Source organism: Pristiophorus japonicus, chromosome 16 (genome assembly GCF_044704955.1).
Source record: "Pristiophorus japonicus isolate sPriJap1 chromosome 16, sPriJap1.hap1, whole genome shotgun sequence".
Taxonomy (NCBI): domain Eukaryota; kingdom Metazoa; phylum Chordata; class Chondrichthyes; family Pristiophoridae; genus Pristiophorus; species Pristiophorus japonicus.
In genome coordinates, this window is record NC_091992.1 from 16889436 (window position 1) to 16910527 (window position 21092).

The 21092-nt window shown below is 45.3% G+C and overlaps 1 protein-coding gene across 1 annotated transcript in view; it reads right to left on the reverse strand.

The window, feature by feature from the left end:
- vps53 (VPS53 subunit of GARP complex) overlaps positions 1 to 21092 on the reverse strand; it is a 274701-nt gene that overhangs the window by 181754 nt on the left and 71855 nt on the right. Inside the window, exon 8 of the mRNA XM_070857048.1 lies at positions 2974 to 3052. Coding sequence (XP_070713149.1) covers positions 2974 to 3052 — 79 coding nt within the window. The remainder of the gene's footprint in view (positions 1 to 2973; positions 3053 to 21092) is intronic.

The following is a 21092-nucleotide window of genomic DNA, read 5'->3' on the forward strand; positions in this document are numbered from 1 at the left end:
CAAGCCCCGGGGATTTATCATCCTTCAATCCCATCAATTTCCCTAACACAATTTCCCGCCTAATAAGGATATCCCTCAGTTACTCCTTCTCACTAGACCCACTGTCCCCTAGTACATTCGGAAGGTTATTCGTCTCTTCCTTCGCGAAGACAGAACCGAAGTATTTGTTCAATTGGTCTGCCATTTCTTTGTTCCCCATTATAAATTCACCCGAATCCGGCTACAAGGGACCTACATCTTTTTCTAATCTTTTTCTCTTCACTAATCTTTTTCTCTTCACATATTTATGGAAGCTTTTGCAGTCAGTTTTTATGTTCCCTGCAAGCTTCCTCTCATACTCTATATTCCCCCTCTTAAACGCTTAGTCTTCCTCTGTTGAATTCTAAATTTCTCCCAGTCCTCAGGTTTGTTACTTTTTCTAACCAATTTATATGCCTCTTCCTTGGTTTTAACACTATCCTTAATTTCTCTTGTTTGCCATGGTTGAGCCACCTTCCCAGTTTTATTTTTACTCCAAACAGGGATGTACAATTGCTGACGTTCATCCATGTGATCTTTAAATGTTTGCCATTGCTTATCCACCGTCAACCCTTTAAGTATCCCTGGCCAGTCTATTCTAGCCAATTCACGCCTCATACCGTCGAAGTTACCTTTCCTTAAGTTCAGGACCCTAGTTTCCGAATTAACTGCGTCACTCTCCATCTTAATAAAGAATTCTATCATATTATGGTCACTCTTCCCCAAGGGGCCTCGCACAACAAGATTGCTAATTAGTCCCTTCTCATTACACATCACCCAGTCTAGGATGGCCAGCTCTCTAGTTGGTTCCTCGACATATTGGTCGAGAAAACCATCCCTAATACATTCCAGGAAATCCTCCTCCACCGCATTACTACCATTTTGGTTAGCCCAATCAATATGTAGATTAAAATCACCCATGATAACTACTGTACCTTTATTGCACGCATCCCTTATTTCTTGATTGATGCTGTCCCCAACCTCACTACTACTGTCTGGTGGTCTGTACACAACTCCCACTAGCGTTTTCTGTCCTTTGGTATTCCGCAGTTCCACCCATACCGATTCCACATCATCCAGGCTAATGTCCCTCTTTACTATTGCATTAATTTCCTCTAACTAGCAACGCCACCCCGCCTCCTTTTCCTCTCTGCCTATCCTTCCTAAATGTTGAATACCCCTGGATGTTGAGTTCCCAGCCTTGGTCACCCTGGAGCCATGTCTCTGTGATGCCAATTACATCATATCCTGTAACTGCTGTCTACGCAGTTAATTCGTCCACCTTATTCCGAATACTCCTCGAATTGAGGCACAGAGCCTTCAGGCTTGTCTTTTTAAACACACTTTGCCCCTTTAGAGTTTTGCTGTAATATGGCCCTTTTTGTTTGTTGCCTTGGGTTTCTCTGCCCTCCACTTTTACTATTCTCCTTTCAATCTTTTGCTTCTGCCTCCATTTTATTTCCCTCTGTCTCCCTGCAAAGGTTTCCATCCCCCTGCCAAGTTAGTTTAACTCCTCCCCAACAGCACTAGCAAACATTCCCTCTCGGACATTGGTTCCGGTCCTGCCCAGGTGCAGACTGTCTGGTTTGTACAGGTCCCATCTACCCCAGAACCGTTTCCAATGTTCCAGGAATTTGAATCCCTCCCTTTTGCACCACTCCTCAAACCACGTATTCATCCGAGCTATCCTGCGATTCCTACTCTGACTAACATGTGGCACTGGTAGCAATCCTGAGATAACTACTTTTGAGGTCCTACTTTTTAAGCTCCTAGCTCCCTAAATTCATCTCGTAGGACCTCATCCCCATTTTTTACCTATATCATTGGTACCTATGTGCACCTCCACAACTGGCTGTTCACCCTCCCTTTTCAGAATGTCCTGCACCCGCTCCGAGACAGCCTTGACCCTTGCACCAGGGAGGCAACATACCATCCTGGAGTCTTGGTTGCGGCCGCAGAAACGCCTATCTATTCCCCTTGGAATCGAAACCCCTTATCACTATAGCTCTCCCACTCTTTTTCCTGCCCTCCTGTACAGCAGAGCCAGCCATGGTGCCATGAACTTGGCTGCTGCTGCCTTCCCCTGGTGAGTCACCCCCCTCAACTGTACCCAAAGCGGTGTATCTGTTTTGCAGGGGATGGACCGCAGGGGACCCCTGCACTATCTTCCTTCCACTGCTCTTCCTGTTGGTCATCCATTTACTATCTGGCTGTGTACCCTTTACCTGCGGTGAGACCAACTCGCTAAACGTGCTATTCACATCATTCTCAGCATCGTGCATGCTCCAGAGTGAATCCACCCGCAGCTCCAGTGCCGCAGTGCCTAAGAATGGGAACTTTGATATCAGAAATTTGGATGAGTGAAGCAACATCGTACGATCTTGACATATAACATCCGAATACCAATGGATAACCAAGTTGTGTTTTTTTTAATGCATTGTCTGTGTAGTGACAGAATGTTGTATCGTTGAGTAACAGGACATGAATTTGAAATTCACTGCTGCCTTCATGGTAATTACACAATAACTGGTCACATGAGGCGAGGAATAATACAGAAGGTTGGTCAACATTTGAAAATAGGAAAGACAGATTTATATTTCGGGTGTAGACTCTTCAGAACTGACCAAGGATCTTCATCTGAAGCAGGAGAAGGTCTTTTCTCTTTTCAGATGACAACGGGCTTGTTGAATTTCCCTGCATTTTTGCTTTTGTTTCATGTGCAATTTTTTCTTTCTCTATTTATATTGGACAAGAGTCTGGGGCCAGATCAGCAATTCATTCTCTCTACCAGGACAATCCAAGTATTTGGCAGAACGAAGGCATAGCAACTCAATTTATGCTGGAGTTAGAAGACAGAAAATGGGCATAGGTGTAAGGGACATTCAATCATTCAAGAGGTTATAAAATCATCGGGGGTTAGGATGTGAAAATTGAACTTTAGCGGGGCACTCTCACCTTTGTTCCCTGGGAAGGGAAGGCCTCTTCAAAATCTGCCAGGATCTGCTGCCCCAGCTCAGTCTGAGCAGCTCGCACTCTGACAAAACAAAATCAGAATTTTCTAAGTTTTATGCTGCAGCTGTGAAACTAAATGGATATTAGAAGAATAACTTCTGCACTCACAAACTGACATTCAAGTTGCTTGACAGAGATAACACCAGCACCAAAAACAAATTCAGCTGGCCATTTATACCATTTGTTGCTTGCTAATACTTTGCTGTGTGCAAACTAGCTATCATGTTTACCCATATAAATAATTATTTAGCTGTTAAGCACTTTGAGATGTCCAGAGGATGTGAAAGGTGTGTTACACATGTAAGTTGTTTACTTTTTATAGTGTCAGCTGCGGTTCATTTGGTAGCGTTCTCGCATCTGATGCCCAGAGTTCCCTCTCCTGATTATGTGCAGCAACCTCTGCTGGAAGGGTACGTGACGACAGATGAAGACAGGATCTGGCTCAGCTGTGGCTCAGTGGGTAGCACACTTGCCTCTGAGCCAGAAGGTTGTGGGTTCAAGGGACTTGAGCACAAAAATCTAGGCTGACGCTCCAGTGCAGTATTGAGGGAGTGCTGCACTGTCGGAGGTGCCATCTTTTGGATGAGACGTTAAACCGAGGCCCTGTCTGTTCCCTCAGGTGGACGTAAAAGATTCCATGGCACTATTTTGAAGAAGAGCAGGGGAGTTATCCCCAGTGTTCTGGCCAATATTTATCCCTCAACTGACATCACTAAAACAGATTATCTGGTCATTATCACATTATTACTGTTTGTGGGACCTTGTATGTGCAAATTGGCTGCCACTTTTCCTACATTACACCAGTAATTACACTTTAAAAGTACTTCATTGGCTGTAAAGTGTTTCGAGACATCCCAAGGTCGTTAAAAGGCATGTTCTTTTGTTCCTTTAAAAGGTAAGTGTAGGTGTATGACAGCAGAAAATAAAACTGAATTTTTATATTCAGGCTGAGAGAAGTTCCATATACATTTGGCCTTGTTGACAGTCTATAATCAGATTTGTAACAGGAGAACTCGAGGTTACATAGTGTCATGGCCAATTTTACGCATGTATTTTGTAAGGCACTGAAAGTTTCTCTCGAACAGCACACGTTGGGTCAGACACCACATGAAACCTCGTTAACAATGGAATGTGGATAGGGAGTCCAAACCTGAGTAAGTACAGAATGTTCTACCTAATATAGGCTTAGGACTGTTAACAACACGTGGCATTCCAGCAAGCATACAGCAACATACTTTTCATTTAGGAGAGTAAAATGCCTCTCATAAAACAGAAAAACAAACACAAAACATTGTTCTTGTCGTAACAAGGCACATACCACCCTAACCTGTACCTAAGAGAGTGATCATTGTCCAACTTTAATTCGAGAGTAGTGTTTAATTAATTGGGTAATTTTGCTTTGTTTTGGCCATTGAAGTTTTTATGACTGGGTTTCAAAATGGATTCAAGAAACTTTTAATCTCATTTATTTGTAGCTTGTTAATTATTAAGTTAAAAACACTGGCTGAATACCCCTTTTGAAACAATATAAAGTTTAGAAATAATTTTATATTTTTGTGCATCTTATTAAAAGAATCATGCGAAGCAGCCCCATTGTTCAAGCCCAGCCAATCAGTGCTCCTTGCCCTGTGAAAGGACAGCAGATCATCAGCCCAAAAGAGTTTTTGATTTTGACTGGGCTCATTTTCAGAAGTGCTGATTGTGAACATGAACATGTTGCCCTGTGAGAGCGAGGGAGGGAAAATAAGGTAGCGAGTGAATCACCCCGAGATATAGGTTTTGAACTATATTGACTCCCAGTTAAGCAATGTCTCTGTTTTAATATTCTCAGCTTTGCTGTCAAAATTTTCAAAAGCACCTTGGGATGTTTTATTACGTTTAGCATGCTACATAAATGTAAGTTGGTGTTGTTGTACAACAACTTTGGCAGAAGCCAAGGAATTTGTTGACTGGCTGCCATATCATTTGACAGTGGTCAACAAACAAGTTGTTACAGAAAGTGCAGGTTAGCAGAAAGAAGCAGGAAGCTTGCGCAATAACTGTAACTACACCAAGAAATAATTCATTGCCTGCGAAGCACTTTGGGACATCCTGACAATGTGAAAGGCTCAATACAAAGTTCTTTCTTTAAAAAAATATCAGACTGTCAGATGTAGCTGCACAGAAGACTTCAAGTTCTTCCTCACAGGTAGTAACAGGGAAAACATTCTGTACCACTCCCGTGCAGTTCTAAGAAGTTGATTTAAGATTTACATCGGGAGTGGTCTCAAATTAACGACATGGAACACCCTGGCTATCATGTAATTTTATGTGTGTTCAGCAGGCGATCCTGGTCCTGGACATAATGTAGTCAATCATTTAGTTAGTTCCTGACAAAGTGTGCCTGAATAGGAATAAAGAAAAAGAAAGACTTGCATTTATACAGCGCCTTTCATGACCACCAGATGTCTCAAAGCACTTTACAGCAATGAAGTACTTTTGGAGTGTAGTCACTGTTGTAATGTGGGAAACACGGCAGCCAATTTGCACACAAGCAAGCTATCAAGGGAAATCAGGGATAGTATTAAAGCCAAGGAAGTGGTATAAAAATTGGCCAGAAATAGCAGTGAACCCAGGGACTGGGAGAAATTTAGAACTCAGCTGAGGAGGACAAAGGGTTTGATTAGGGCAGGGAAAATGAAGTACGAGAAGAAGATTGTAGGGAACATTAAGACGGATTGCAAAAGTTTCTATGGATATGTAAAGAGAAAAAGGTTAGTAAAGACAAACGTAGGTCCCCTGCAGTCAGAATCAGGGGAAGTCATAACTGGGAACAAAGAAATGGCAGACCAATTGAACAAGTACTTTGGTTCGGTATTCACTAAGGAGGACACAAACAACCTTCCGGATATAAAAGGGGTCAGAGGGTCTAGTAAGGAGGAGGAACTGAGGGAAATCCTTATTAGTCGGGAAATTGTGTTGGGGAAATTGATGGGATTGAAGGCCGATAAATCCCCAGGGCCTGATGGACTGCATCCCAGAGTACTTAAGGAGGTGGCCTTGGAAATAGCGGATGCATTGACAGTCATTTTCCAACATTCCATTGACTCTGGATCAGTTCCTATCGAGTGGAGGGTAGCCAATGTAACCCTACTTTTTAAAAAAGGAGGGAGAGAGAAAACAGGGAATTATAGACTGGTCAGCCTGACCTCAGTAGTGGGTAAAATGATGGAATCAATTATTAAGGATGTCATAGCAGCACATTTGGAAAGAGGTGACATGATAGGTCCAAGTCAGCATGAATTTGTGAAAGGAAAATCATGCTTGACAAATCTTCTGGAATTTTTTTGAGGATGTTTCCAGTAGAGTGGACAAGGGAGAACCAGTTGATGTGGTATATTTGGACTTTCAGAAGGCGTTCGACAAGGTCCCACACAAGAGATTAATGTGCAAAGTTAAAGCACATGGGATTGGGGGTAGTGTGCTGACATGGATTGAGAACTGGTTATCAGACAGGAAGCAAAGAGTAGGAGTAAATGGGGACTTTTCAGAATGGCAGGCAGTGACTAGTGGGGTACCGCAAGGTTCTGTGCTGGGGCCCCAGCTGTTTACACTGTACATTAATGATTTAGACGAGGGGATTAAATGTAGTATCTCCAAATTTGCAGATGACACGAAGTTGGGTGGCAGTGTGAGCTGCGAGTAAGATGTTATGAGGCTGCAGAGCGACTTGGATAGGTTAGGTGAGTGGGCAAATGCATGGCAGATGAAGTATAATGTGGATAAATGTGAGGTTATCCACTTTGGTGGTAAAAACAGAGAGACTGACTATTATCTGAATGGTGACAGATTAGGAAAAGGGGAGGCGCAACCTGGGTGTCATGGTACATCAGTCACTGAAGGTTGGCATGCAGGTACAGCAGGCGGTTAAGAAAGCAAATGGCATGTTGGCCTTCATAGCGAGGGGATTTGAGTACAGGGGCAGGGAGGTGTTGCTACAGTTGTACAGGGCCTTGGTGAGGCCACACCTGGAGTATTGTGTACAGTTTTGGTCTCCTAACTTGAGGAAGGACATTCTTGCTATTGAGGGAGTGCAGCGAAGGTTCACCAGACTGATTCCCGAGATGGCGGGACTGACCTATCAAGAAAGACTGGATCAACTGGGCTTGTATTCACTGGAGTTCAGAAGAATGAGAGGGGACCTCATAGAAACATTTAAAATTCTGATGGGTTCAGACAGGTTAGATGCAGGAAGAATGTTCCCAATGTTGGGGAAGTCCAAAATCGGGGGTCACAGTCTAAGGATAAGGGGTAAGCCATTTAGGACCGAGATGAGGAGGAACTTCTTCACCCAGAGAGTGGTGAACCTGTGGAATTCTCTACCACAGAAAGTTGTTGAGGCCAATTCACTAAATATATTCAAAAAGGAGTTAGATGAAGTCCTTACTACTAGGGGGATCAAGGGGTGTGGCGAGAAAGCAGGAATGGTGTACTGAAGTTGCATGTTCAGCCATGAACTCATTGAATGGCGGTGCAGGCTAGAAGGGTCGAATGGCCTACTCCTGCACCTATTTTCTATGTTTCTCACAAACAGCAAAGTGATAAAGACCAGATAATCTGGGGTTTTATGTTATGTTGATTGAGGGATAAATATTGGTCAGGACACCGGGGATAACTCCCCTGCTCTTTGAAATAGTGCCATGGGATTTTTTTACGTCCACTTGAGAGAGCAGACGGGGCCTCGGTTTAACGTCTCATCCGAAAGACGGCACCTTCGACAGTGCAGTGCTCCCTCAGCACTGCACTGGAGTGTCAGCCTAGATTTCTTTTGTGCTTAATTCCCCAGAGTGGGACTTGAACCCACAACCTTCTGACTCACTGAGACACAGCTGACATAAGAACATAAGAATTAGGAACAGGAGTAGGCCATCTAGCCCCTCGAGCCTGCTCCGCCATTCAATAAGATCATGGCTGATCTGGTCGTGGACTCAGCTCCACTTACCCGCCCTCTCCCCGTAACCCTTAATTTCCTTATTGGTTAAAAATCTATCTATCTTTGACTTGAAAACATTCAATGAGCTAGCCTCAACTGCTTCCTTGGGAAGAGAATTCCACAGATTCACAACCCTTTGGGAGAAGAAATTCTTTCTCAACTCTGTTTTAAATTGGCTCCTCCGTATTTTGAGGCTGTGCCCCCTAGTTCTAGTCTCCCTTACCAGTGGAAACAACCTCTCTATCTTGTCTATCCCTTTCATGATTTTAAATGTTTCTATAAGATCACCCCTCATCCTTCTGAACTCCAACGAGTAAAGACCCAGTCTACTCAATCTATCATCATAAGGTAACCCCCTCATCTCCGGAATCAGCCTAGTGAATCGTCTCTGTACCCCTTCCAAAGCTAGTATATCCTTCCTTAAGTAAGGTGACCAAAACTGCACGCAGTGCTCCAGGTGCGGCCTTACCAATACCTTATACAGTTGCAGCAAGACCTCCCTGCTTTTGTACTCCATCCCTCTTGCAATGAAAGCCAACATTCCATTCGCCTTCCTGATTACCTGCTGCACCTGCAAACTAACCTTTTGGGATCAGTTTCATGCACAAGGATGTGTCACCCAGGTTGGGTGGCACGATTTAATGTTTTATGTTTTTGCAGGTAGACTCTAAAAGAGTTTCATGCACAAGGACCCCCAGGTCCCTCTGCACCGCAGCATGTTGTAATTTCTCCCCATTCAAATAATATTCCCTTTTACTGTTTTTTTTCCCCCAAGGTGGATGACCTCACACTTTCCGACATTGTATTCCATCTGCCAAACCTTAGCCCATTCGCTTAACCTATCCAAATCTCCTTGCAGTCTCTCTGAGTCCTCTACAAAACCCGCTTTCCCACTAATCTTAGTGTCATCTGCAAATTTTGTTGCACTACACTCTGTCCCCTCTTCTAGGTCATCTGTGTATATTGTAAACAGTTGTGGTCCCAGCACTGATCCCTGTGGCACACCACTAACCACTGATTTCCAACCAGAAAAGGACCCATTTATCCCGACTCTCTGCTTTCTGTTCGCCAGCCAATTCTCTATCCATGCTAATACATTTCCTCTGACTCCGCGTACCTTTATCTTCTGCAGTAACCTTTTGTGTGGCACCTTATCGAATGCCTTTTGGAAATCTAAATACACCACATCCATCGGTACACCTCTATCCACCATGCTCATTATATCCTCAAAGAATTCCAGTAAGTTAGTTAAACATGATTTCCCTTTCATGAATCCATGCTGAGTTTGCTTGATTGCACTATTCCTATCTAGATGGGATTGTTTAAGGTCTCAGCCATTTCCACATTTCCCATTATTTCCCACATTTCCTATCTAGATGTCCCGCTATTTCTTCCTTAATGATAGCTTCAAGCATTTTCCCCACTATAGATGTTAAACTAACCGGCCTATAGTTACCTGCCTTTTGCCTGCCCCCTTTTTTAAACAGAGGCGTTACATTAGCTGCTTTCCAATCCGCTGGTACCTCCCCAGAGTCCAGAGAATTTTGGTAGATTATAACGAATGCATCTGCTATAACTTCCGCCATCTCTTTTAATACCCTGGGATGTATTTCATCAGGACCAGGGGACTTGTCTACCTTCAGTCCCATTAGCCTGTCCAGCACTACCCCCCTAGTGATAGTGATTGTCTCAAGGTCCTCCCTTCCCACATTCCTGTGGCCTTCAAATTTTGGCATGGTTTTTGTGTCTTCCACTGTGAAGACGGAAGCAAAATAATTGTTTAAGGTCTCAGCCATTTCCACATTTCCCATTATTAAATCCCCCTTTTCATCTTCTTAGGGACCAACATTTACTTTAGTCACTCTTTTCCGTTTTATATATCTGTAAAAGCTTTTACTATCTGTTTTTATGTTTTGCGCAAGTTTACCTTCGTAATCTATCTTCCCTTTCTTTATTGCTTTTTTTAGTCATTCTTTGCTGTTGCTTAAAATTTTCCCAATCCTCTAGTTTCCCACTAACCTTGGCCACCTTATATGCATTGGTCTTTGATTTGATATTTTCCTTTATTTCCTTGGTTATCCACGGCTGATTATCCCTTCTCTTGCCGCCCTTCTTTTTCACTGGAATATATTTTTGTTGCGCACTATGAAAGAGCTCCTTAAAAGTCCTCCACTGTTCCTCAATTGTGCCACCGTTTAGTCCTTGTTTCCAGTCTACTTTAGCCAACTCTGCCCTCATCCCACTGTCGTCCCCTTTGTTTAAGCATAGTACGCTCGTTTCTGACACAACTTCCTCATCCTCAATCTGTATTACAAATTCAACCATATTGTGATCACTCATTCCGAGAGGATCTTTTACTAGGAGATTGTTTATTTTTCCTGTCTCATTACACAGGACCAGATCTAAGATGGTAGGTGACATCTGACACTGTAGGTGTACTGATCTTGTATGAAGAATGGTTTCTGTTCAGTTTCATTCCAAGGCAATTTCAGACCCACATCATCAATGTTCACAATGATATGCATATACCAGGCCACCCCAACAAACTACACCATCTACAGCAGTTTATCTCCCATGGCATTGATCTCAGACAGGTAACACACATTGTAATTAATTGGCATAGATAACTAATGGGAGAAAAGGGACTTCCTTGAGGAAAGCCGTCTGTTGCTATGGCGGAGTTATGTTGAAATAACCTGTCGCATCAAGGGCACAAAGTCCAACCCGTTTAACTAGTATACCCTGGGGTCAATTAAAGTTTAATTGTTGTTACTGAGAGAAAATTCGCACAGCCAATATAGAGACCATTAATAATGCCCTCTTTTAGTTAAATATCATTTGAGATTACAACCTTCAATCATTCCCAAGTATCTATTATTCTCAATAACGTGTTTTATGATATTCACTAGGTTTCCTCTCCATCAAGAAAAATCAGTTATTACAATAATGTCTGATAATCCACAAGTCTATGTTCTCTATTTTTGTCTTAGTATGCTCTTGTCACATGGTAGTTACATTACTGAACTCGTAATCCGAAGACATGGACTAATATACCAGAGAACACAAGTTCAAATCCCACAATGGCAGTTTGAGAATTTGAATTCATTTTTTTTTTAAACCTGGAAAGAAAAAGCTGGCATCAGTGAAAGCGAGCATGAAGCTGTAGGATTGTTGTAAAAACCCAATTGGCGCACTACTGTGCTTTAGAGAAAGAAAGCTGCCGTCTTACCCAGTCTAACCTACGTGATTCCAGTCCCATACCAACGTGGTTGATTCTTAACTGTCATCTGAAGTGGCCTAGCAAGCCACCCAGTTGTATCAAACCATTATCAAGAACAACTTGCATTTATATAGCGCCTTTACCATAGTAAAACGTCCCAAGGCGCTTCACAGCAGTGTTAAAAGACAAAACAAATAAATTTGACACCGAGTCACATAAGAAAAAATAACGACAGATGACCAAAAACTTGGTCAAAGAGGTAGGTTTTAAGGAGTGTCTTCAAGGAGGAAAGAGAGGTAGAGAGGCAGAGAGGTACCAGAGCTTGGGGCCTGGGCAGCTGAAGACACAGCCACCAATGGTTGAGCAGTTATAATCAGGGATGCTCAAGAGGACAGAATTTGAGTGCAGACATTTCGGCGGGTTGTAAGGCTGAAGGAGATTACAGAGATAGGGAGGGGTGAGGCCTTGGAAGGATGAGAATTTTGAAATCGGGGCGTTGCTTTACCAGGAGCCAATGTAGGTCAGCGAGCACAGGGCTGATGGGTGAGCGGAACTTGGTGAGAGTTAGGACACGGGCTGCCAAGTTTTAGATCACCTCTAGTTTATGTAGTGCAGAATGTGGGAGACCAGCCAGGAGTGCATTGGAGTAGTCAACAGTTCAAGAAGACTGCCCGACACCACCTTATTAGGGCAATGGGCAATAAATGGCGGCCTTGCTACCCATGCCTACATCCTGAGAAATAAGATAAATAATTGAATTCTCCACTTGCTGCACTGCCCTCCATAAACTCCAATTGGCTGTATCCTGTGTCACTCACCCATCACTGGACATTAGCTTCATGTCCCCCAACATATTGAATTTAAAATTCTTGTTTTGTCTTCACGTTTTTCCCCCCCATGCCCCCATTTTCTATCTTTGCAACATCCCCGCCCACATCTTTTGGGCACCTTTTATACAGCCCCCTCCCCCATGTATCCCATCGGTGGTGCAGCTTTCCACTCTCTCGACCCCATTCTTTAGAATTGTCGCTGAAACCCCTCCATCTCTCCACTTTTCTCTGCACCTGCGAGTTTCCAAATTATCTGGTCATTTATCACATTTGCTGTCTGTGGGTCCTTGCTGTGTACAAATTGGCTGCCACATTTACCTGCATACATACATAAAATAACTACAGTTATTAACTTTCGTCATCATCGGCAGTCCCTCGGGGTCGAGGATGACTTGCTTCCACATTATTGACTTTAAAGCACTTTGGTACATCCTAAGATCTGAAACGTGCGATGTGAATTCAAGTAGTTATTGTGCTGCTTAAACAGGGAAATTCTGTGGTCTGCAGCTTTTTGATTTATCAATAAAATGGCAAATTTTCTAAAGGCAATACAAATTATGTTTTTTTTTTAAAAAAGTGCAACAAAGCCCTGTCAGTGTTTTTGAGAGCTTTATATCAGCTGTTAAAGACCAAACAAACACAAGTTCTGATGAATCTGCCAGCAGTCTAAGAGTTAAAGTTTACAAACATCAGTATGGTAACGCAGATGTTTGCTTTCCGCCTTCTCCAACACTCAAATCTGCCAGCCACATCTGAGATTTGTCTGCACTAAACCACATCAATGGACGTGGTACTTTGCAGTAGGAAAGGGATTGACAGGGGGTCAGCTCAAACTCTTTCAACTTTTTTTCGAGGGGGTTGTGGGGGGGGTTGTGTGGGGAAGGAAAGAGAGAAAAAGTCTGAATTGCAAAATTACAGTATTAAAGCCCCACAGTCAGCAGGCCTGTGGTATCCTCAGTAGCGGTCACATTCTCTTTTCATGGGTTCCGAGAATAGAAGGTTGACGGACGGAAAACATGAACCTCTTTTCCTTTAATAAGCCCTTCAAAAGGAGACTGGCACCATTGACACCTGGGAGTCCCTGGCCAAAGACCGCCCTAAGTGGAGGAAGAGCATCCAGGAGGGCGCTGAGCAACTCGAGCCTCGTCGTCGGGAGCATGCAGAAAACAAACGCAGGCAGCGGAAGGAGCGTGTGGCAAACCAGACTCCCCACCCACCCTTTCCTTCAACCACTGTCTGTCCCACCTGTGACAGAGACTGTAATTCCCATATTGGACTGTACAGCCACTTAAGAACTCACTTTGAGAGTGGAAGTAAGTCTTCCTCGATTCCGAGGGACTGCCTATGATGATGATGGCAACACACTGAGGAAAAGTGCCTTAAGTTGGCTGTACTGCAAAGGCAGACCATCAGATCCAGAATTAGTCAACTGGTGAGAAATGTTGGACAAGCTCTGACAGCTTCCAGCATAATCAGGCTTTTTGTCTGTTTTCGAAGTTTGTGGAGGGGACCGAAGACAATGGCTTAGGTTTTCCCAATATTTAGTTGGAGGAAATTTCTGCTCATCCAGAAATTTGCTCCAACTAAATATTGGGAAGACTGAAGCTATTGTCTTTGGACCCCGCCACAAACTCCATTCCCTAGCCACTGATTCCACCCCTCTCCCTGGCAACTGTCTTGAGGCTGAACCAGACTGTGCGCAACCTTGGTGTCATATTTGATCCCCGAGATTAGCTTCCAACCACATATCTGCACCATCACTAAGATCGCCTATTTCCAACTCCATAACATCGCCCAACTCTGCCTTTGCCTCAGCTCATCTGTTGCTGAAACCCTCATCCATGCCTCCCACCTTCTACCCTCCGTATACTTGAGGTCATTGCAAAACTCTGCTGCCCGTGTCCTAACTCGCACCAAGTCCCATTCACCAATCTACCCTGCGCTCCCTGATCCAGATTGGCTCCTGGTTAAGCAATGAATCAAATCAATATTTAAGAATTGCAAATTAGATATCTCCCAGCACCTAGCTACCAAGTTACCCGGTTTGAAATAGTTCTCATGGGTTACCAATGAAGCTCTACTGCACAGTATCTCCATTTACTACAATAACATCTCAGTGCACTTTAAACAAGCAGAAGGACAGGGTGGACATCAGAAGCCACATTTTTGAGAAGCTTTTTTATAAAACAGGAAAGGAACTGGTTAGAAAATTCCAGGAGGGCAGGAGTGTACTGGCTGAACAAGGAGCCACCAATGGTGAAGCAGTGAGAGTAAGAAATCCAATATTAGAGGGGTGAGGGTGCATGAAGGGATGTAAGGCACGAGGGCAATCACTCGGGTGAGGATGGAGAGAAGTGAAAACAAATACCAGAGAATTTATACCCTGTTCTTACCAGAGTTTTCAAACCACAGTACTCCAAATTTTTTATGCAGTCTAATTTATAGTCAATAAAAATGGTGCTAGGTTAGTCAACAGTGAATTGGATCTGCAAACATAGGCAATCTGCAAAATCCAGGACAGAGTCAGAATCATCCCATGGTCTATATATACACGAGGGGGAAGTGGAAAAATCGCAGGAGAGGGGGGAAAAAGAGTGAGAGGAAGGTGGGGGAAGGGGAGGGAGAATTGCGAGAGGAGGGAGAAGTGTGGGGGAAGGGGAGTGAGAGGAATGTGGGAGTAGAGAGGGCGAGGAAGTAGGGGTAAAGAGGAAGATGATGGGGAAGGGGGGACAGGGACAGGGGGGGAAAGGGGGCGGGGACAGAGGGGAAAGGGGGCGGGGACAGAGGGGAAAGGGGGCGGGGACAGAGGGGAAAGGGGGCGGGGACAGAGGGGAAAGGGGGCGGGGACAGAGGGGAAAGGGGGCGGGGACAGAGGGGAAAGGGGGCAGGGACAGAGGGGAAAGGGGGCAGGGACAGAGGGGAAAGGGCAGAAGAGGAAACACATTTTTTTTATAAACAGTTTTACAACTTGAGTATATTCACAATGCCAAGGCAATTCGCTTACCTGTACAGAATCAAAAATTACAGTTGATGAAGGGTTAATCATTTGACTAACGTAACTGCAGATTTATTGAGTCAGGTGTTCAGACAAAGATCTACTGTCAAGAAGTTCAAAAACATTTAACATATCTGTGGCAAAATTGATACCCAACTGATTTTTTTCCCCCATAAAGTGTAAAGACAAATGACACCCAAACATTTCATTGGCTGCCAAAACAAACATTCCAGCCCTTGATCTCTGAAGTGCCATTGCATCACTGTTGTTGTGAGTTTTTACATGACTATCACGTAGGATTCCTTTGAAGCTCAATCCATGACAACATCCAGATGCATGGACAAATAAAATAATTAAAGAATCTTTTCTAAAGCAGCGGATGAGGCAGCACACCCGGGGGAAGGCAGTAGTGGATTTGATTCTAATTAATGAGAAGGGAGCAATAAGCCAAGTTGAAGTTGGAGGACATGTGTGATTTAGGGATCGTGTTGTAGTTACTTTTAACAATGGAAATGAGTACAGAACAGATGATAAACTGGATTTCAAGAGAGCAAAATGAGGGGGATGAGATGTTGCATGAAAGAGATAAAATGGCAGGTCTAGTTGAAGGAAAGAATGGAGGGGGAAAGTGAGCAAGCTTTGCCCAGAAACAAGTGGACAACACGAGGGGAGAGTAAAGCCAACATGGGTGATGAAAGAAGTCATGGAAAGCATTAGGGAGAAAGAAGGAACAAAATAAAATTCTGAAATTTACACGGAGGGAACAGGAGAGGGAGAACTACATTATCAAGCAGAGGATTGGCATGGGGAATAAAGAGAGAGCAAGAGCAGAATAAAGCAGAAAACATAAAAGACCTTGGGGCCAAAATTGGTGAAAACCGATGGTGCGCCCATTTCTTGGCGGTATGCCGGTGGTATGCCGTTTCATACCGCCAGGTACCGCTGGGCGAAGTGTGCGCAATTTTCGTCACTTTTTTCGCGGCGGTATGCCGAGCGGAGCGCAGCCGGCGGTGTGCGGGCTGTGAGTCCTTTTCGCTCGGGAATCTTCAGCTCCCAAGTTGTGCGCACGGGCATGCTGCTCCGAAGCTCTGCTCCGCACCCCCCCCCCCCCCCCCCCGCTCCCGAGAGGCACTGACCAGAATTGACAGACTGCCGGCCTGAGCGCGCTGTGCAGGTATTTGAGGGGGCGGGGCGGGGGGGGGGAATGGCTGCTGTGGGGGTAGATGACTACTTGGAGGGAGATGGCAACCTCCATACCACCGACTGAAAATCGACTTAAAATCACCTTTTCCAGGGCGGTCGGCAAGGTTGACGGTAAGTGATCAATTTGGCAATTTTGAGCAGTATGTCGACGGTGTGCATGGGCGGACAGCATGCATACCGCCCGGCAGTATGTCGCTGATGAATTTCCTTCCGGGCAGTATGTAGGTATTTTTTGATCAATTTCGTGATTTTAGGTGGTATGTCCACCAATTTCGGCCCCATACAAGTGTTCTTTAAGTATATCAGGAGCAAGAAAGGGAAGCCCAAGTCATAGTGAACCACTGACCAATGGAAGTGAGGAGGTGGCACCTGGGATTCGTGAATTGGTGAATCGGCCTTTTGGCTAAGATCTGCATAACTAACCTGACCAGCCACCATGACCTCCGGGTGGTTTCTCCCTGGTCAGGAAGGTATATGCTTACATTTTTGTAAACAGGAGGTGGGTGGGATGGCTTGACCCATCCACCTCCACGGAGATGTGTGGGGGACCTGACCCATCCACCTCCATGGCACGAACCTGGTATTGCAGTACTTCCAGGAACGGTGCAGTGGCTCTAGGCCTTTTGGCTAAGAGCATTGGCGCAGAGTGATCCTTGACTGGTGCAGGGTGACCTCTGGCGTTTGTGACTTGACAAAGAATTGGAAACGATTGGCTACGAATTTATTTAAAAAAAAAGTTAAATCAATTTTAAGTTAGAGAAAGAGAGAAATTACATTTATATAGTGCCTTCTCATATCACTGAGAAACATCTCAAAGCACTACACATACTGCAGTCACTGTTAATGTTGGCAAAAGAGGTAGCCTATTTGCACACAGTAAATAGCAATGCAATGAATGAGCAATTTTGGTGGTGTTGGTTGAGGTTGGAATGTTGTCCAGCACATCAGGAAAACTGAATGTTCTTCTTCAAAAATGTCATGGGAATTTTTAAATGTCTGTCTGAAGACGATGACAAGGCCTTGATTTAGCATCTCATCTGAAGGACAGCACCTCCAACAATGCAGCACTGCCTCATTACTGGAGTGTCAACTGTTCATTCTAATTATCCACACTGAAAGATTGGGGCTGAAATTCAGTGCAGCCAGACAGCTGGTGGTATTAAGGCCTTTTGTCTCCAATTAGCACTGCAAAGTTTGCAGCAGCCATTGGATCCAAATTCAGCTTTTTGACCACAAAAAAATGCTCCAGTCCAATTAGCCCTTCAAACCTGAAAGTTTGCAGTCTTAATTCAGGCTTCGTTTTTTAAGTTTAATTTGTTTTAATTGCCGGTGCTTTTAGTGTCCCCTTTCCTTTTATAGGGGGCACTGGAAAAATGTGATTTTAGCGCCCAAAAAAAACCCCCAAAAAATGAAAAACACAAAAAAAAAGGAAAAAAGGGCCTTGTAAATGTCTGGTGTGTCACCCAGGTCGGGTGGCACGGTTTAATGTTTTATGTTTTCGCAGGTGAACTCCAAAAAGAGTTTCAGGCGTTATTCCCATAGGAAATTCACCCATAGGGTGATGTGGCAGCTGCCATTGCAGCATAGGCGTGAGGGAATGAGTGTATCGGTGCTGCTTTGGAGAGGATGGCCGCGGCTCTGCAAGAGTCGACGGGAGCATCTAAGTGCTGTCATATCTGGTGGTTTTCAGACTGTGGCTGCTCGCATGCAGTCTCAGCTGGATGCCCGCCAGCCCCCACCCCCCCCCCCTCCGAGACCTCAGTGTTGCTTTCGTGGCACCGACCTGAGCTCCTCAGATTGATGGTGGTGGTATTGTGCCGCCCCTGGTGAGTTATTCAGGCTCCTCGGGACAGGATACGGATGATGCACTCCCTCCAGCTCACAGCATCCCTGGCCCCAGACTCGTCACTCCGCGCATGGCCTCGCCCGAGCCAAGTCTGACCGAACCCTCCCCAGGAGGGTGTTGAACAGTCTCCAGCCGGCCCTTCCAGGCCCAAAGCTGCTCGAGGGCGTCCTCGAAGAACTTCTGCAGTTTCCACACAGGGAACACAGCAACCTTCCCACACCAATGAGGCAGCCACAGGGGAGACACAGAGGCGAAGTCGCAGGTTAGGCATGCGTAAGATCATCATAGGCAGTCCCTCGAAGTCGAGGATGACTTGCTTCCACGCTAAAAGTGAGTTCTCAGGTGACTGTACAGTCCAATACGGGACCTACAGTCTCGGTCACAGGTGGGGCAGACAGTGATTGACAGCCTGGGTTGCCGCACGCTCCTTCTGCTGTCTGCGCTTGCTTTCTGCATGCTCTCGGCGACAAGACTCGAGGTGCTCAGCGCCCTCCCGGATGCTCTTCCTCCACTTTGGGCGGTCTTGGGCCAGGAATTCCCAGGTGCCGGTGGGAATGTTGCACTTTATCAAGGAGGCTTTGAGAGTGACCTTGAAACGTTTCCTCCGCCCACCTGGGGCTTGCTTGCCGTGTCGAGGCTCCGAGAAGAGCAGCTTGCTTTGTGAGTCTCATGTCAGGCATGCGGACGATGTGGCCCGCCAAGTTGAGCTGATCGAGCATGGTCAGTGCTTCGATGCTGGGGATGTTGGTCTGAGGGAGAACACTGATGTTGGTGCGTCTGTCCTTCCAATGGATTTTCAGGATCTTGCGGAGGCAGCGTCGGTGGTACTTCTCCAGTGCTTTGAGGTGTCTGCTGGAAATAGTCCAGGTCTCTGAGCCATATAGGAGGGCGGGTATCACTACTGCCCTGTAGACCATAAGCTTGGTGCCTGATTTGAGGTCCTGGTCTTCAAAAACACTTCCTCAGGTGACCAAAGGCTGTGCTGGCACATGAAGGCGGTGTTGGATGTCGTCATCGATGTTGGCCCTTGCTGACAGTAGGCTCCCGAGGTATGGAAAATGGTCCACGTTGTCCAAGGCCTCACTATGGATTTTAATAACCGGGGGGGGGGCAGTGCTGTGTGGCGGGGTTAGATTGGTGGAGGACCTTTGCCTTACGGATGTTTAGTGTAAGGTCCATGCTCTCGTACGCCTCGGTGAAGGTATTGTTGATGGCTTGGAGTTCGGCCTCCGAGTGCGCACAGATGCAAGCGTCGTCTGCGTACTGTAGTTCAATGACAGAGGATGGGACGACCTTGGATCTGGCCTGGAGGTGGCAGAGGTGGAACAGATTCCCATTTGTTACCGCTCGGAGTGACGTTTCCAGTCTGATACCCTGGAATGAGATTTCAGTTTTCTCTCTGTGGCTCTTGAGATCTCCATTTCGCTCTCTCTCTAGTTTTTTTTTCCCCTTTTCTCTTTCTCTATTCCTATTTCTCTATCTCCCAATCAAATTTTTTCATTCTGTTTCTCATTCTCTTTCCTCACTTCTATCTCTTTAACTCGCTTCCCTCTCTCTCTCTCTCTCTCTCTCTCCCTTCTTTCTCCTTTCTCTTTTGCTCCCTTCCCTTTCTCTCGCTCCCTCTTTCTCTCTCTCTCCCTCTCATGTGTCTCTCTCCCTCTCTCTTTCCCTCTCGTGTGTCTCTTCCCCTTGAGTGCGGATTCTGTGCTGAACATTCTCAGGTTTGGATCTTACCTTCTTGTCTCTCTCCGCTCCCTTGGCTCCAAGAATTATGCCATTCTACACCGGCCCGAAAAGCTGGTGGGGGCACCGTCAGCTGAAGGGCCGGCTTTTTCACCCTGAAAATGAGTCCGGGGGCAGAACGGCAGCGGTGCGTAATTTTAGTGCGTCACTACTGCCGCAAGCCCCACACCGCCACGAGTCGGTGGTGGCCCACGCCGCTGCAAGACCTCCCGGGTCGAATCTATGTCGGGGCAGCCAGTTGAGCCCAAAGCGGTGGCCATTCGATTTTGACGAATGGCCACCGCAAACGGGCAGTAAAGGTCCTTCCCAGAACCGTCAATTTTGGGGCCATTGACTCCATATCCTGACAAGTTATTTTATTTTCGATTACCTTTCCTCTCTCAACTAGGTCCCCCAAAACTTCTTGCAATGTTTGGGGGTAGGTCATGTTTTGCTCAATGCATAAAAAAATTTCAAATGTTAATTTGAAAGTGGAACTTCTGCAAGAAAGACAGAATACTTTCAATAAATTAAAGATTTAGTCACCATCTGCTACATGCTGTCTTCAAATAGATAACTTGTCTTATCCTGCATCAGCTTGGCTCGGTTAGTAGCACTCTCAGCTTTAAGTCAGAAGGTTAGGGGTCCCACTGCAGAATTTTACCACATTATCTTGGTTGAAATTTAAATGCAGGAGCAAGGGAGTGCTGCATCTCTGGAGCGACTGTCCTTTGAAAGAGATGTTAAACCAAAGCCCCATCTATCTTCTCAGGTGGACAAAGATCCCAGTTGAAGAAAAGCAGCGCATTCTCCTAGTATCCTGGCCAACATTTGCCCCCTCAACAAGCATCAGCAAAAATACATTAACCTGCCATTCATCTCATTGCTATTTATGGGACATTGCTGTGCACAAGAAAAAAAGAGTTACATTTATAGAGCGCCTTTCACGACCACTAGGCGTCTCAAAGCGTTTTACAGCCAATGAAATACTTTTGGAGTGTAGTCACTGTTGTAATGTGGGAAACGCGGCAGCCAATTTGCACAAAGCAAGCTCCCACAAACAGCAATGTGATAATGACCAGACAAATTGTTTTTGTTACGTTGATTGAGGGATAAATATTGTCCAGGACACCGGGGATAACTCCCCTGCTCTTCTTCGAAATAGTGCCATGGGATCTTTTACGTCCATTTGAGAGAGCAGACGGGGCCTCGGTTTAATGTCTCATCCGAAAGATGGCACCTCCGACAGTGCAGCGTTCCCTCAGCACTGCACT